At 45.6% G+C, this 17,616-nt stretch overlaps 1 protein-coding gene across 1 annotated transcript in view; it reads left to right on the top strand.

Annotated features, from left to right (window-relative positions):
* rasa4 (RAS p21 protein activator 4) overlaps positions 1 to 15,878 on the top strand; it is a 283,641-nt gene extending 267,763 nt beyond the window's left edge. The window contains exons 18-21 of the mRNA XM_063031375.1: positions 3,398 to 3,533; positions 5,734 to 5,854; positions 6,829 to 6,890; positions 11,006 to 15,878. Coding sequence (XP_062887445.1) covers positions 3,398 to 3,533; positions 5,734 to 5,854; positions 6,829 to 6,890; positions 11,006 to 11,133 — 447 coding nt within the window. The 3' untranslated portion in view covers positions 11,134 to 15,878. The remainder of the gene's footprint in view (positions 1 to 3,397; positions 3,534 to 5,733; positions 5,855 to 6,828; positions 6,891 to 11,005) is intronic.
* The last annotated feature ends 1,738 nt before the right edge of the window (positions 15,879 to 17,616 follow it).

Here is a 17,616-nt window from a genome sequence, read left to right as displayed (position 1 = left end):
TGCAACAGCCAGCCAGTACACTCTCATCTACTGATCGTCTGGATCCTCGATTTCCCCACATGCAGACCCCAGTCAATTCGAATTGGCAACGACATCTTCTCCACAATCTCCGTCAGCACGGGTGCACCGCAAGGCCGTGGGCTTAGCCCCCAGCTCTACTCGCTTTATTCTTATGACTGTACGGCTAAGCACAGCTCCAATACCACAGTTAAGTTTGCCAATGACTCTACTATTGTTGGCTAAAACATAGGTGATGATGAATCAGCATATAGGAAAGGGGCTGAAAATCGGGTTGAGTGGAGCCGCAGTTTATGTCCACTTTAAACAAGACGTGCACATAGGCATGATGACCTATACAATTCACGTATTTGTACATATAACCCATAATGAATTATTTAAATGAACACAAATGCTTAATCAACCAAGATTACTCAAATATTATTGAAATATTAAACACACAACAGTCTGCCTGGCGTCAGTGGTAATATAACCAGGACTTGTGATATGCACCAGCTGCTCATACGACCATCCACCACTTGCCCCCATGGCTTCACATGACCCTGACTGGGGGGCTAAGCAGGTGCTACACGTTGCCCAAAGGTGACCTACAGGCTAGCCAAAAGAAGGAGTGCCTTACACCTCCTTTGGTAGAGATGTATCTCCAGAATGTTTTCAGTTGAGAGAGAGTTAAGAAAAGAGGACACGGCCTCATGTTAGAAGCATGTCCCTTTTGAACAGAGATGAGGAGGAATTTCTTTGGCGAATCTAGGGATTTCTTTGCCACACACAGCTGTGGAGGCCAGAACATTGTGTATTATTTAAAGTTGAGATCGATAGGTTCTCAATTAGTAAGGACGTCAAAGGTTAGAGTCAGAATCAGAATCTGGTTAAAATGGCACTGGTGAGCCTCTGCAACTCCTGCTTGGTCGCTAACGAAACAAGGAAAGCAACTAAATACTTTGTTAACCACACTTTTTCTGTCAAACGATCATCTTAAATAATCATCTGTAACTTCCCTTTGGACTTGGAGGTAATTTAACGTGGCAGAATCAAGGCGAGGTGAGGGGGCAGGCCCATCGCTGAGAGCGTGGAAGAGCATAAAAGGTCGGTCACAAACCGAATCGAAACTACATGGTCCAGGCCCTAGAGCACATCGATGCTTCCGAACACGATGTTCAGGCGGAGATTTACTGGCCAAATCGAGGCGGCAGAGTCCGGTGTATCCAAGCAGCAGAACCTGTTGTTCGGACGGAGATTTAGGCACTGGGCAAGATTGGAAAGGTCAGGTTGGCTGGGCCTGAGGCAAGGTATGGGCCAGTTCCGATTGCTGCTCCATGACATTTACTCGGCTCTGCACTGAACTATCGGACACTCTTTGCGGAATTCAGTTCAGAAACACTGTTTGCTTGCAGTTACTGTTTGCATGATCTTTATTTTCATTACACATTGGGTGTTCGTCCATCTTTTTTAAGGGTTAGTTCATTCATATTTTTATGGGCTTGATGTGGTTTTTATTCTCTGCACATTGGGTCAGTCTTCCTTTTTATATACATATGGGTTTATTTGGGTGGCTGTTTCGTGGCTGCCTGTTAGGAGACGAACCTCAAGGTTGTTTCATATATGTGTACTTCGATAATAAATTACTTTGAACTTTGAGAATCAAAATGATGTTTAATATCACTGGTATATATTGTGAATTTTGTTGCGTGGAGAAGGCAATAGAATGGGGTTGAGAAGGAAAATAAATCAGCCATCATTGAATGCTGGACCAGACTTGATGGGCCAAATGGCCCAATTCTGCTCCTATGTCTTATGGTCTTATCTTCTACATTTGCTGAGAATGAAAGATGCCTTGGTTTTACATTTGTTTGGAGGTGTGCATCTCCCAGCACCGCACTTACGTACCAGCGTAAACGATGCACATGCTGCATCCCAAGATAAAATCTAATTCTATGTCTGAGAACCACAGAGAGAGATACAGCACAGAAACAGGCCCTTCAGCCCATCAAATTCACACTGACCATCAACCATCTAGTTTATAGTGATCCAACATTAATCCCACTTTCTATACTCTCTCAGCACCCCCACCCCACCCCCCATGTTCTGCCACGTATAACCAGGATGTGGGATGGGACTAGAACGTCCATGCGTTCACAGGGAGAATGTTGACCCACCACACAGATGGTGCTTGAGGTCAGGATCACTGGCTCTGTGAGGAATGGGCTCTCCCAGCTGTGTCACTGGTGCTTCCCCTGTCACTTACAGGTCTGTAATGGGAGGATTGCGACTCTGACGGAGATGGTGCTAATTACTGTGGAGCTGACTGGGGTTACAGCAGACATACTACCCTGCAAAAACTCGTTTCAGGGAGGTAGCACCCCCACCCCCCCGCAACCCCATATCCACCCCGCCCCCCCCCCCCGGTCAACCTCCAAGGGTGTATGTAATACTTTGTTTAGTGATTTTGTCTAATCTGTAAACCAAGTTGAGTATATTCGAAAATGTGACATTAAAATATGTACATATATTATATTATATTATCATGTTTATTCTATTACAACTTTAAGCAAGTCTACAGGGAGATTGGCCTCATCACGTAGGGCATCAATAGAGTAGCTCCTTAGCATCCAGCACGCTAGTTTAAATAACGTTAGCTACGCCAATGAATGAATGAATGACACCTGTTAAACTCACCTCAACATGTCTTTTACATTTTAACCCACCATGGGCAATAGAAAAGTCACTGTTGCAAACAGTGCAGCGAGCAACACTCATTATTTTTGAGGTCGATTGTAAAGCCCGCCCACAGAGAAAATTGATAGGTCTACTCAGCACGAAGACAGACCAATCAGGATGCTCGCTCCCACTCTCCCTCTCCCTCTCCCTCTCCCTCTCAAAAAAAATCGATTTCCGGGATATTGTATATACTTTCCGGGCATCAGGGAGTCACTATCAATATGCGGGAAACTCCTGGAACTTCCCGGAGAGGTGGGGTGTCTGGGTTACAGTGTAGAGATCTCTGCTGCCCACCAATTCATTGACCATGTACTCACCCAGCCGTGTGTCCTTCTGGGGAGCTTGTCTTCGCCACCATCTCTCTCCTTCTATCTAGCCCCCCCCCCACCTCCCATTTCCCCTCCCCACCCCCACCTTTTTATTCTGGTGTCTTCTCCCTTCCTTTTCTGCCCTTAAGAAGGGTCACAGCCTGAAGCATTGACTGTTTATTCATTTTCATAGATGCTGCCTGACCTGCTGAGTTCCCCCAGCATTTTGTGTGTGTTGCAGTGTAATAACCGCTGGCTGTCACAGCCTGTATCATAAAATAATAACTTCAGTGTACCTCCTTAACCTGTTCACCTTCTCTTGAAAATTCAAGCATATTTTATTTCCCTTTCAGAATGTGAATGAACTCAATCAGTGGCTGTCGTCATTGAGGAAACACTGTGTCAGCAATGAACAAATGCTCAACTCTTACCACCCTGGTGTGTTCAAAGGGGAGAAGTGGGGCTGCTGCCACCAAAAGGAGAAAACAGGTATTGCAGCACCTTGTTCTCAAGGCTTTGCGCCGTTTCAAACATTTCAAAGTCCGAAGTAAATTAATTATCAAAGTATATCTACGTCATCATATACTACCCTGAGGTTCACTTTCTTGCAGGCATTCTCTGTAGAACAAAGAAATACAATAGAAACAATGAAAAACTACACACAACCAGTCTGACAAACAACCAATGTCCAAAAGACAAACTATGTAAATATACAAAAGCAAATAAATACTGGGTACCTGATCATCCATCCATTTCAAAAAGAGACTCGGTGATTGCTCACATGGTGCCTCTAGATGTGACATAGTTTTTCTTAGTCGTGTAAATTAATTAGATTCCTTTCTTTTCATGTTTGCAGTCTGAATCTGAAATATTTTATAACGTCAACCAAAGATTTTGCTTCAAGAACATGTCTTTTAAAAATCTGATATTGTGCATTGACTGTGGTATTAGTTTATGGACAGACGTGTGTCTGAATTGCTCGGTAGGTGTGCCACACACAAAATGCAGGAGGAACTCAGCAGGCCTCGCAGCATCAGAGTAAACAGTCGATGTTTCGTGCCGAGACCCTTCTTCAGTAGGTGTGAGGTGGGATGGGGATTCCAATAACAAATGCACACTTATCCATGGGTAACATTGAATGCACTGCTTTGGCTCTCTTTCTCGCCAACATTGTTGTAAATTATTATGGAGACCATCAGATGATAACTTTAAAGTGCTTTTTAAAAGCCAAAATTACCCAAATTTGCTCATGTTGTTGTTCGTCCATCATACGTCGATGAGGACCTCGACACCATTGATGGTGACGAGACTAGCGCGTGATTTGGATTTAAGTGAGGGAGAGTTGCGCAGCGTCAGCCTCACTCTCTCTTCCCAATTCCCATCTGGATCCAGTGGCAAGACAGAGTCCAGACGGCTGGAGATGGGACTAGGCACAGTGGATGACCAGGACGTCTTTTGTGTCTTGCCCTGCTCCACACGTTCCATGACACTTGCAGAGACCGCCTTCTTGACCATTGGACCTTCCATTGGTCTCGTCCGCTCAATCCGCCGGAGTCTGTCTTCACATACTGGGATAGACAACTCCCTATCTCACCGAGGGTTTGAGACCCGTCGGCTACCCTCACCTGGTTTAGCCGGCTTGTCGAAGCCGTTGCCCGGGGTGTGGCCACTGTCGCATGCAAACAGCTACGGGCAGCCACAGGTGAGAGCTGAGTGCCAGGTGGGGACCAAAGGTGGACTAACTGCCTTGAAAAGGACGCGACATGTTCCCCCACCAGAGGTGCTACCCCTCCCTGACACCCCATACACCCCAATTTGCTCATAATAATAACCAGTCTAGCAGCTCTGAGCAGAATAAAAAACTGAAGAAGTGAAGCCTGATGTGTATATCGTGTCAGACACTCAGGTGAATCATTTATACTGAGTGCACTGAATGACTTGTTTTTCTCAGCTTAATCAGTTTAAAGTATCTTTGTGTGGTTTCTCTCTGGAGTGCTGATCCTTACCTCAGTGGAATCGATCCCCCAGATTTTTCTCTGGGCTCTCAGAAATGTAGCTTGACTTCAGAACATGAGACAAACTTGTGGCCTGCTGGGCGGCTGACACTGAACGTGTGTGTCATCACTGGTCACTGAGGTCTCACACTGCGCAAAAGCTCTTACACAGACATGGGAAACGTGGCCTTTTCTTCCTCAAACAAGTCTTCAATTGCCCTTTGACCTTCTTTCTGTTTGCTGTCTGTCTGATGTCGACCCTCACGCGTTCTCATTCATTCTCACACTCACACTCTCCATCACTCTCAAATTCAATTGCCGCATTCACTCAGCCTTCCTGACTCATTCTCCAACCTGCCCACTGATGAATTGTCTGTCCTCTGTGCACTCTCTGTAAAAACCACTTAAATATTCATCTCCAAACCGGCAACATTAGTATTACATTTCCCCATGGTAATAAGTTTATTTTAGCTGTGAAATGCCATTGATGAATAAGTGGACTCACAGCAGAGGCAGGAAATTAAATTTGATTGATTTGCAAAGGCCATAACTAATACGATAAAAATGCATGTTATCATCAGAAATTCATTTGCAAAAAAAAAGAACCCTTAATTTCCCTGAGTGGAATAATTGAGATCTAGTGGGAGAAATAGCTGAGCAAAATGTGATTTTGTCCGTGTCTTTCTGTCTGTCAGCTCCGGGATGTGACAAAACCCATTTTGGTGTGACGCTCCAGGAGTGGAACGATCCACTTAATCCTGATTTAGAATCCCATCTGATCTACAGGCAGCTGCTTGCATTCCGGGACACGTTAATGTGAGTAACTGATTGAGGAAGTGTAACATTCTTAAGGGCATTTAAATCAAAGTCCTCCTGTTTACTATTTCCTGTGCTCATGAAGAAGAGTGTGATTGGATAAATCTTCCTGACCTCTTATGAAGGTTATCCTGGGATATACGCCATGGTCACAGGATTGGGAAGAGACCCCTCCCAACAATGAAGTCTCTAGCCAACATTGACTGACAGTACAGGGAGGTCAGGGACTGCTCCCGTCCTTCATCGTGATGGTCAGTCTGGAGATCACCAGACTGCAGTAATATTGTGGGTACAATACTGGGTGACTCACAACAACGTATGTGTTACATGAATTACACACAAACCATTAGCTAAGAACACTTGTTCAAGATCAACATGCCTAAGAAGTCAAAATTGTCCTAGGTCTTGAATCTGTTCCTAAGGAGAACAGATGGGCTCTTACAACATCAATAGTTTCGTGGTCACTTGCAACTGATCTTAGATCATCATATCTTCCTCTTCCTAAGTCCATCACCCCTACTGTGGCATCGGCCACGGGCAGCAGCTTGCCAGAGTTCCCTGTCCTGGGCCAGTCTTTCAGGGTATAGCCCACTGGAGATCTTCTCTCTCCCAAGGATGAGGTATCTGGAGCTTCTGGTGGTGTTTCTGTAGCGCTGGGTTTTTACGGGATGGAGTTGCTAGTCCTGTGGGACTGTGCATCGTGGAGTTCAGGTCTCTTGCACTCTATCCAAACTCCCAAGCTAGAAGATCTGATTTCACATTAACATAATTATTGTTGTTCTTCTTATTATTCTGGATTCTTTATCCAGCAAGTCAACCAGTAAATTGGTAGTGATTAGTAATGCAACGTTTACTGTGATAGTTTGTTTCATGTAACACGTGTTATTTACTGCACAGTTTGTTCTCTAACATAACACTCATAATTATTGTGGCACATTGTTATATTGCGTAACATTTTTCTCATTTGTTTACAGACAAAAATACATGAAACGCAAAGAGAGAAATGATACCACAGCCCCAGTCAGTTCCAGTGAAGGTAACAGTCAGTCTGAGTGTCCATTCACCCGGGCAGCGGTCGTGGGTCGGACAGTGTCAAACGGGAGAATGCTGACACCAGTGCAGTGTTAGACCTGCAATATGGGGTCTTATATTTTCGATAAACATTCATTTTCTAAGAATTGGCTTTTTACGCGCATCACTACTCCCTTTTGTCCGCTATCAGCAGACAGACTTCATCCTGAACTCTGAGAAACTCATGTCTTGCCCCATTTTTCTGACCTGTTTTGAGATCCTTCTGAAGACCAGCTCCTTTGCCCAGTTTTTGGTCACCTTACCAATATCCCCGTTGGCTTGATGTGTAAATACCTTGGGGGTGTTCTCCTGCGTTAAAACTACAATAGCGCAGGTCAATGTTATTATCAAAAGGATTACAAGGTCAATTAATCCGTGCAGTTGATCATTTACACCAGGTCAAAAGTGAGAGCCAAAATACTGGGGATCTGGAGTAAAGTTTGCCCTCAGTGGTGTGTACTCAGCAAGTGAAGTCGGTAACAAATGGATTGTACTCAGTTTCATCTTTATATTGACTTTAATGGAGCCGAATTTTGCAAGTAAAATACTACATCTCTCTTTTTAGCACATACAATCAAAAACAAATTTAAAAACTTCTAAATGTATTACAGTAAAACTCTGATAATCCACTGAAGGCCACTGGCAAAGCCAGATGCTTCAGCAACTGGTGGCTCGCAGGTAATAATTACTGCGATCTCTTCCAGCCCACCTAGCCAATACACTCTTATCATAAGACATACGAGATGAATTAAGGCACGCAGCTCATTGAGTCTGTTCCGTCATTTCACAGACTGCTGTAGAACACCACTAGCCACCGGCTGCCAATCACAAAAGGATCTCTTTATTCCCACTCACGAGGAAATCTGCAGATGCTAGAATTTCAAGCAACACACATAAAAGTTGCTGGTGAACACAGCAGGCCAGGCAGCATCTCTAGGAAGAGGTACAGTCGACGTTTCAGGCCGAGACCCTTCGTCAGGACTAACTGAAAGAAGAGTTAGTAAGAGATTTGAAAGTGGGAGGGGGAAGGGGAGATCTGAAAAGATAGGAGAAGACAGGAGGGGGAGGGATGGAGCCAAGAGCTGGAAAGTTGATTGGCAAAAGGGACATGAGAGGATCATGGGACAGGAGGCCCAGGGAGAAGGAAAGGGGGAGGGGGGAAACCCAGAGGATGGGCAAGGGGTATAGTCAGAGGGACAGAGGGAGAAAAAGGAGAGAGAGAAAAAGAATGTGTGTATATAAATAAATAACGGATGGGGTACAAGGGGGAGGTGGAGCATTAGCGGAAGTTAGAGAAGTCAATGTTCATGTCATCAGGTTGGAGGCTACCCAGACGGAATATAAGGTGTTGTTCCTCCAACCTGAGTGTGGCTTCATCTTTACAGTAGAGGAGGCCGTGGATAGACATATCAGAATGGGAATGGGACGTGGAATTAAAATGTGTGGCTACTGGGAGATCCTGCTTTCTCTGGCGGACAGAGCATAGGTGTTCAGTGAAACGATCTCCCAGTCTGCGTTGGGTATCCCCAATATATAGAAGGCCACATCGGGAGCACCAGACGCAGTATATCACCCCAGCCGACTCACAGGTGAAGTGTCGCCTCACCTGGAAGGACTGTCTGGGGCCCTGAATGATAGTGAGGAAGGAAGTGTAAGGGCATGTTCCGTTTACAAGGATAAGTGCCAGGAGGGAGATCGGTGGGGAGGGATGGGGGGGACAAATGGACAAGGGAGTTGCGCAGGGAGCGATCCCCGCGGAAAGCAGAGGAGGGGAGGGAAAGATGTGCTTAGTGGTGGGATCCCATAGGAGGTGGTGGAAGTTACGGAGAATAATATGTTGGACCCGGAGGCTGGTGGGGTGGTAGGTGAGGACAAGGGGAACCCTATTCCTAGTGGGGTGGCAGGAGGATGGGGTGAGAGTAGATGTGCGTGAAATGAGGGAGATGCGTTTGAGAGCAGAGTTGATAGTGAAGGAAAGGAAGCCCCTTTCTTTAAAAAAAGAAGACATCGTCTTGGTCCTGGAATGAAAAGCCTCATCCTGAGAGCAGATGCGGCGGAGACGAAGGAATTGCGAGAAGGGGATGGCATTTTTGCAAGAGACAGGGTGAGAAGAGGAATAGTCCAAATAGCTGTGAAAGTCAGTAGGCTTGTAGTAGACATCGGTAGATAAGCTGTCTCCAGAGATAAAAACAGAAAGATCTAGAAAGGGGAGGGAGGTGTCGGAAATGGACCAGGTAAACTTGAGGGCAGGGTGAATGGTGGAGGCAAAGTTAATGAAGTCAATGAGCTCTGCATGCGTGCAGGAAGCAGCGCCAATGCAGTCGTCGATGTAGCGAAGGAAAAGTGGGGGACAGATACCAGAACAGGTTTGGAACATAGACTGTTCCACAAACCCAACAAAAAGGCAGGCATAGCTGGGACCCATACGGGTGCCCATAGCTACACCTTTAGTTTGGAGGAAGTGGGAGGAGCCAGAGGAGAAATTATTAAGAGTAAGGACTAATTCCGCTAGACGGAGCAGAGTGGTGGTAGAGGGGAACTGGTTAGGTCTGGAATCCAAAAAGAAGCAGAGAGCTTCGAGACCTTCCTGATGGGGGATGGAAGTATATAGGGACTGGACATCCATGGTGAATATAAAGCGGTGGGGGCCAGGGAACTTAAAATCATTGAAAAGTTTCAGAGCGTGAGAAGTGTCACGAGCATAGGTAGGAAGGGATTTATTTATTTATATACACGCATTCTTTTTCTCTCTCTTCTTTTTCTCTGTCCCTCTCAATATACCCCTTGCCCATCCTCTAGGCTTCCCTCCCTCCCCCTTTTCTTTCTCCCTGGGCCTCCTGTCCCATGATCCTCTCATGTCCCCTTTGCCAATCACCTGTCCAGCTCTTGGCTCCATCCCTCCTCCTCCTGTCTTCTCCTATCATTTCAGATCTCCCTCTCCCCCTCCCACTTTCAAATCTCTTACCACCTCTTCTTTCCGTTTGTCCTGACGAAGGGTCTCGGCCTGAAACATCGACTGTACCTCTTCCTAGAGATGCTGCCTGGCCTGCTGCGTTCACCAGCAACTTTTATGTGTGTTGCCGGAAGATGTCCAGGCTCTCACTTTTGACTCAGTATGAATGGTCTTACTGCATCTCCTAAAGTCAATGAACTGAAAATATTGAGGTATTAATAACAGTAAAGTCTTCTGGTCCTGCAGTAAAACTCAGATAAGTGTACTGCCATGGTTTGACAAGACCGCATGTATAGAAACATGCAGAGTACTGGTCTACTTATTTAAGGAATAATTTACTTGAATTTGGGGCTTCTATTATGAAGAATTGTTTGATGGGGAAAATTTGAGCAGGCTGAAATTTTTCTTTAGAACTTAAGAGGTGATTTTAATAAAATGTAAATTCTGAGGTGATACTGTGAAGACGCTTGACCAATATTAGATGAGCAGGAGTTGTGATTACTTCCCAGAGAAATGCAGTGGCTGAATTACTGAACATATCCAGTGCTGAGGTTGATCTTCAATCCGTACAAGAGTCAGGGTTTATGGAAACAGCCAAGACAGTGAAGTTGAGGTCTGATCAGGTCCATTGTGACACTGACTGGCCGGGCAGACTCACGTGACCTGATCGTAGGACATCCTGCTCCAGGTTCACGAACTGCCATCCAAGTCTGAGCTATTTATTGAAGTCGTGGGAAGACCAGCACCTCACACCCTGGCTTGTTCATCATAGCTGAGCACACAGAGGACACAAACAGAGAATGGAAGAAGATGAGGTGTCTCACATGTAGATGTAGGAATGAGTGGGACACCGACAACATTGGTAGGTGTTGTGCCCTGATTTTAGGAAGCCATTCTGTCAAGCAAAGCAATGGAGTGGCCTGGTTCAACCTGCCAAATCTACCAGGCCAATTTCTTTTGGACCTAAAAAGCACATTAGACCTCTCAAGGTGTTGGCGTGCAGTCTTGACGTCCAGGTTCCATCGGGGAAATGATGGCTAACAGTGGGCAGGGTGGGTGGTTACATGTCCTTCCCTGGCTACGAATACCAGACCAGTGCTCCTTCCTAAGATGACTTTCTTTTGCAGAGACCAATACGACGGACATCCCTAACAAACTGTTCCAAATCATCCAGGACCTGGAGCGGGCTCACCGAAACTTTGAACAGTGGGAGACGTCAATGAACAAGAACATGTCTGTCGAACTGCTCACGTAATTTTATCAAAACCGGAGGTGTACTTGCGGTCGATCTGACGAATGTTTCCGATTACATGAGTTACATTTATTACTACATTGCAGTTGTATTTCGATCTCCTTCCATTAATACTTGGCCCAGACTTTCGAAACCGTTTTGAATTATGCAAAACATAGTCATTGGCAAAAAAAAATGTAAATGTGTACTTTCTGTAATTAATCTATTTGAATTGTTTACATCTCATTTCATATTGACAGAGATCCTTATACTGCAGCTTTGACCAATCTCTCCCCTGAACCAAATGGCACATCTGGTTTCTTGACTATTGGTTGACCATCTGACTGCTCTGTACAGAAAGGCAGGTTGCTTCTAATAGAAGAATCTTGCTGCCAGAAGGTTGTCAGCATAGATACTGAATTTTCTGTCATAGGCAGCCAGAGGCCATCCAGCTGACATCCAGCTAATACCAGGTACATTCTTCCAGTAGAACCATAGCTACACGTATTGGAATGAGGCACCATCCAGTTACAAGCATTACGAAGTTCCAGACCGACCCTCTGTTTAGGTGGCTCTTATTTTCCTCTCCAAAAGGACAGGTATTTAATTGCTGTGTCCCATTAATGCAGAAAGCCTAGTGAAAATACAGGGACAACCCATTCATTGCCAGGATTAAGGGAGTTCCTGTTAACTGAACCTTCCTGCCGCTGAAATCTTGTATCCTGGATCTTCAGCTCCCATAGACCAGGGAGAAGAACACAATCCTAACTTGACAGCCCCTCAGTTCTTGCTTGGTTTGTTAGTGTATCTGCCTCCCAAGAACTCCAACATCACCGAACATCACTTACAATGGCCATTCCAGAAGGTGGTTCACTACCACCTTTGGGTCAGTTAAGAATGGAAATAAGTGGTCAACCAAATCCACCGGAAATGATAATAAATCTGAATGGAAATTCTATGCAATGGCATATTCCCAACCCTGGATCCAACTTAGAAACAGAAAACTTCCACTGGGTTTCTCTGCAGCAAGAAAAACTGGATAAATAATTTCTGGTTCTCTTATGAGTCCACAATACACTTAATGACCATTTTCTAAATACCCATCTGAAAGGCACAGCAGCTGGCACTCACTAATATCGGTAACAAAGTTGGTAACCTGTTCAACAGCCTCAAGGGAGAGAGAATCTAGAACATACAACAGTATAGCACAAGAACAGGCCATTCAGCCCACAGTGTTGTGCTGGACCAGCTAAAAAGCAAATCAAAAAGACCCCAACACTAATCCCTCCTACCTGCACCATGTCCATATCCCTCCATCTTCCTCACATACATGCGCCTATTCAAACATCTCTTAAAAGCCTCTGATGTATTCACCTCCACCACCATACCAGGCAGAGCATTCCAGGCATCCACGACTCTCTGAGTACAAAACTTCTCCCTCACATCCCCCTTGAACCTACCCCCTATCGCCTTCAATGCATGCCCTCTGGTATTAGACATTTCTACCCTGGGAAACAGACACTCTATCTGTGCCTCTCATAATTTTATAAACCTTGGTGAGATCTCCCCTCAGCCTCCGATGCTCCAGAGAAAACAACCCAAGTTTATCCAGCCTCTCTGGATAGTTTATGGCCTCAAGACTGGGCAGCACCCTGGTAAACCTCTTCTGCACCCTCTGAACATCCTTCCTATAGTGGGGCAACCAGATCTGTATGCAATACCCCAGATGTGGCCTCACCAGAGTTTTGTAAAGTTGCAAAGAGATATTGTGAATAGTTGTGTTGCCCAGAGTGATTCTCACAGGGAGTCCAGTATGTGGCCAGTGGTCTGACCTGGGTGGGCCCAGTCACAATTTGGGCGATTTCTCGCGCCCCACTTGAGGAGCTGATGGTTATATCTTCCCTGGCCTGTGTCCATGTGACCAAGCCTTGTCCAGACCTTCCTTGAAGGTTAAAGCCTGATACTTCACCACTTAGATCATTTGCCAAGTTACATTTGACTTCTTGTTTGCAGCCAATTAGAAAGTGAGCCCCTGAGAACAGAAGCTGTTATTAGTTTGCAAGTTTTGGAGGGTTCACCAAGAAGATTCAAGATTCAAGATTCAAAGAACTTTATTGTCATTCTAACCATACCTCAGCTCTGCAGGGCAGAATGAGACAGCGTTTCCCAGGAGCAGTGCAATCATAACATAACAAACGCAACACTAAATAATAAACATAACAATAAATAGTAAAACACAACAGCCACATGTCAGTTTAAAATCAAGTTATAAGTGTCCAGTGCAAGTTAAAAGGGTCCAAAGCAGAGTCAGATAGAGCAGCTATTTAGCAGTCTGACTGCCTGGGGGAGGAAGCTGTTTAGTAGCCTTGTGGTTTTAGTTTTGATGCTCCTGTAACGTTTGCCTGATGGCAGAAGAACAAACAGTTCATGGAGAGGGTGTGAGGGGTCTTTAATGATGTACCGTGTCTTCTGGAGGCATCGACTCTGAAAGAGGTCTTGGACAGAAGGTAGGGAGACCCCAATAACCTTCTCTGTTCCCCTAACCACCCTCTGCAAGGCTTTTTTGTCAACAGCACTGCAGCTGGAGTACCAGGTTGTGATGCAAAAGGTCAGCACACTCTCAACCACGCCTCTGTAGAATGTAGTTAAGATGTTAGTGGGGGGTGATGCTTGTTTAAGCTTCCTCAGAAAGTGCAATCTCTGCTGGGCCCGTTTCACAATCCCAGTGGTGTTCCTGGACCAGGTGAGATTGTCCGAGATCTGCACCCCAAGGAACTTGATGTTTTCCACTCTCTCCACTGTAGAGCCGCTGATGCTGAGGGGTGTGTGCTCAGGCTGAGACCGTGTGAAATCGACGATCATCTCCTTGGTTTTGGTGACAATTAAGCATCAAGTTGTTATCACTGCACCAGCTCTCTCGGTGTTTGACCTCCTCCCTGTACATTGTTTCATCATTTTTGCTGATGAGCCCCACCACTGTGGTATCATCAGCAAATTTAATGATCAGGTTCTCCTTGAATCTGGCTGCACCGTCGTGTGTTAGCAGTGTAAACAGCAATGGGCTAAGCACACAGCCTTGTGGGGATCCAGTGCTCAGTGTGGTGGAGTCAGAGATGTTCCTGCCAACACGGACTGACTGTGGTCTCTCTGTCAAGAAATCCAGAATCCAGTGACACATGGCAGTGCTAAGGCCAAGCAGCGACAGTTTCTCCACTAGTCTCTGCGGGATGATGGTATTGAACGCTGAACTGAAATCAATGTACAGGATTCTGGCATAAGTGTCTTTGTTGTCCAAGTGAGAGAGAGCTGTGTGCAGTGTGGTGGATATTGCCTCCTCCGTAGAGCGATTTGGACGATAAGGAAACTGTAGAGGATCCAGCGATGGGGGGAGGCTGGCTGTGATATGAGGCTTGACAAGCCGTTCAAAGCATTTCATCACTATGGGGGTCAGGGCAACGGGACGGTAATCATTCAGAAAGAATTTCAGACGGCTGAGTAACCCGAAATCCTTGTCCTTTGGGGACATTTTGTTGGTTGTCAGTTGATGAGGTTCTTTGAGAATGATTCTTTCCTTCCAGGCATCAAGAGGTTCAATGGAGGTTAGCTCAAGAAGTTACTTAAGCCGTGCTAGGACTTGGTGCTTTGGAGACTGTTCTCATGGGTTCCTGGAGACACATCTCCCATCTGTGTGTAAGATGTCCTTACTTTTTCCAGGAGCCAATCACTTGCTGGGATCCAGAAACAGAGGAACAATTTGTTGGAGAGAAGTGGTTGTAAGTTGTGTGGAGAAAGGGCTCTCTCCAGTGGTGATTTGTGTGTATTTCTCATATCCACACACTCGGTGTGATTCGGCTTTGGGAGTCGGTGAATGTTGCTCAAGACCGACGTGAGTGAGACTTGGTGATGTTGCAGGTTAGGGGTGAAGAGCTGCACTCATCCAGACCAGAGTGGTGGGTGGTCCTTGCCGTTGTGGGTGGTCTTCCTTACTCCCTGATTCCAGGTTGTGCTGGAAGTGCAGTCCTCATGCGCAGTGCCCCAGACGTTAACTGCCAAAGCCACTGGTATAGGCGCTGAAAACATGGACACAGGGCATTCGGTTGGTTCGTAGTGGCTTGTTTGTCTATGGAATAAAGACAGCATCATTTTATATCCCCTGTGATTTTGATGAGACTCTCCCTGGTGTTCAGTTCAGATGGTTTCTCATGTGAGATCTGCAGTGAGCTGGTGCCAGGGAGTGTGTTCCTGATGATGGAGCAACCTGTGAAGGGGATGGTTATGATTACGATACTGTCAGCATAAGATGGACTTTCTATTTTGAGCTGTTGTATTCCAACTACTGTTCTTTTTGTGTTGCCTTGTTATCTTTGAGTGAATCCATTTACCAGCGGGGCTCTCAAAGCTGGGCTGGGAAACACCAGATCCTGGGGTCTGTCGCCTTCCTGGCATCACTTCCATGTCTCAGTGTATCACAGAAACAGCACTCTGATGTTGGAAATTTTAAATTAAAAACCAAGGTTTGAGAACACTTTAGAAACAGGTCAGGTAGCATCTGCGGAGAGGGAGTGAGAAACAGTGTGTCTCACCCAACAGTTTTGATTTCACACAACACACATCAAAGTTGCTGGTGAACGCAGCAGGCCAGGCAGCATCTCTAGGAAGAGGTACAGTCGACGTTTCAGGCTGAGACCCTTCGTCAGGACTAACTGAAGGAAGAGATAGTAAGAGATTTGAAAATGGGAGGGGGAGGGGGAGATCCAAAATGATAGGAGAAGACAGGAGGGGGAGGGATGGAGCCAAGAGCTGGATAGGTGATTGGCAAAGGGGATACCAGAGGATCATGGGACAGGAGGCCCAGGGAGAAAGACAATGGGGGGGGAACCCAGAGGATGGGCAAGGGGTATAGTCAGAGGGACAGAGGGAGAAAAAGGAGAGTGAGAGAAAGAATGTCTGTATAAAAATGGGGTACAAGGGGGAGGTGGGGCCTTAGCGGAAGTTAGAGAAGTCAATGTTCATGCCATCAGGTTGGAGGCTACCCAGACGGAATATAAGGTGTTGTTCCTCCAACCTGAGTGTGGCTTCATCTTTACAGTAGAGGAGGCCGTGGATAGACATGTCAGAATGGGAATGGGATGTGGAATTAAAATGTGTGGCCACTGGGAGATCCTGCTTTGTTTTGATTTCGCTGAACTTTTGCTCATCATCCTGTCAGAGAAGTTTGTAATGAGACTTCTGGGGACAACATTTTTCACACAGTTGAAGAAGGTCGCCTGACACTCCCAGCTCTGAGCAATATTCATATTCAGTGTTGTGCTCAGAAAAAAAAACTGAACGCCTTTACATTCCTAGACATTTAAAACCAGCTCATAATGTGTACAAATTCCCCAAGGTGTGTTTTGAATGTGGAGGTTGATAGAGGCTGGAATGTTGAAGAAGAAAAGTATTCCAGTGAGATGATCCACTTTAAGTGGATTTGAAATAAGTCCTGGGATTCTTCCAGACCTAGAGATGTACCAGGAGTCTGTTTTATTTAATTGTGTCTGTACTCCTACAAGGTCTCTTGGTTCTCACTGGCACTTTAATCAAATGCCATACCTGCTTACCTGACTTGCTGACCATGGTGTAATGAATGATTCACTTTCTGTGAACATTTGTGAGATATTGTTCTAGATGCATGTAAATTTATCTTTTTATAATCTGTTTAAGACAATAAAAAGTAACTTGTTGATTGTATTATTTGGTCTGAGTTTTAATTTACTTTGTCCCCTCCCCCCGTTCTGGCTGTGAGCCTACTGCTGGGGCATGGACTTTATCCGTAGAAGAAACCCATGTATTAAAATTTAAAACTAAAAAGGACTCCAGTCATGTATATTGACCGTTTTTTTTTTGTTGTTGTTTGCAATGATTCTGTCTGCTACTTCCGGTGCTGGCTGTAGTCATCCTCCAGCCCTTTTCCAGGGTGGGATACAGTGAACGGTGATGAGAAAGAGGATCTCTGTCTTCTTTTCTGTCCTCTCCCACGTCACTAGTTCTTCACCACATCACAGCCCCACATGGAGTCACTCAGTTCAACCTTTCACCACCTCTTCCCTGCCAGTTGTACCTTCTCTGCCCCCTCCCATCCTACCCTTGCAACCACCTCCTCACCAGATATTCCTCTCGCCACAATCATTCTCCATTGGAACATGTACACATGCAAGGCATCTCCTTGGTTGTGTACAAGTATAAATAGCTAACCTTTGGCTATAGCACTAATCCCTTATGTCTATTCCCACAACTATAAGTTACTTCCTCTGAATCAGACTCATTCCACCTGACCGCCTCCAACAATGCGTGAAACTTGAGAGCAGGAGGAAGGAGACATGGTTCTGGAACTGGATGCCACTGCCGTCTCCTCCCTTCCCCTTTCAGAGTTCCATAGAGCCATTTCACTCTTCTGTGTCCACCCTTTCCCAAAGCAAATTGGGCAACAATTTTGAAGACCATCTCTAAGGTGCTGGTAGGCTTCCA

This window comes from Mobula hypostoma, chromosome 23, assembly GCF_963921235.1.
Source record: "Mobula hypostoma chromosome 23, sMobHyp1.1, whole genome shotgun sequence".
NCBI lineage: Eukaryota > Metazoa > Chordata > Chondrichthyes > Myliobatiformes > Myliobatidae > Mobula > Mobula hypostoma.
Note: the sequence above shows the minus strand (reverse complement) of the source record. Positions and strands in the feature narration are given on the sequence as shown.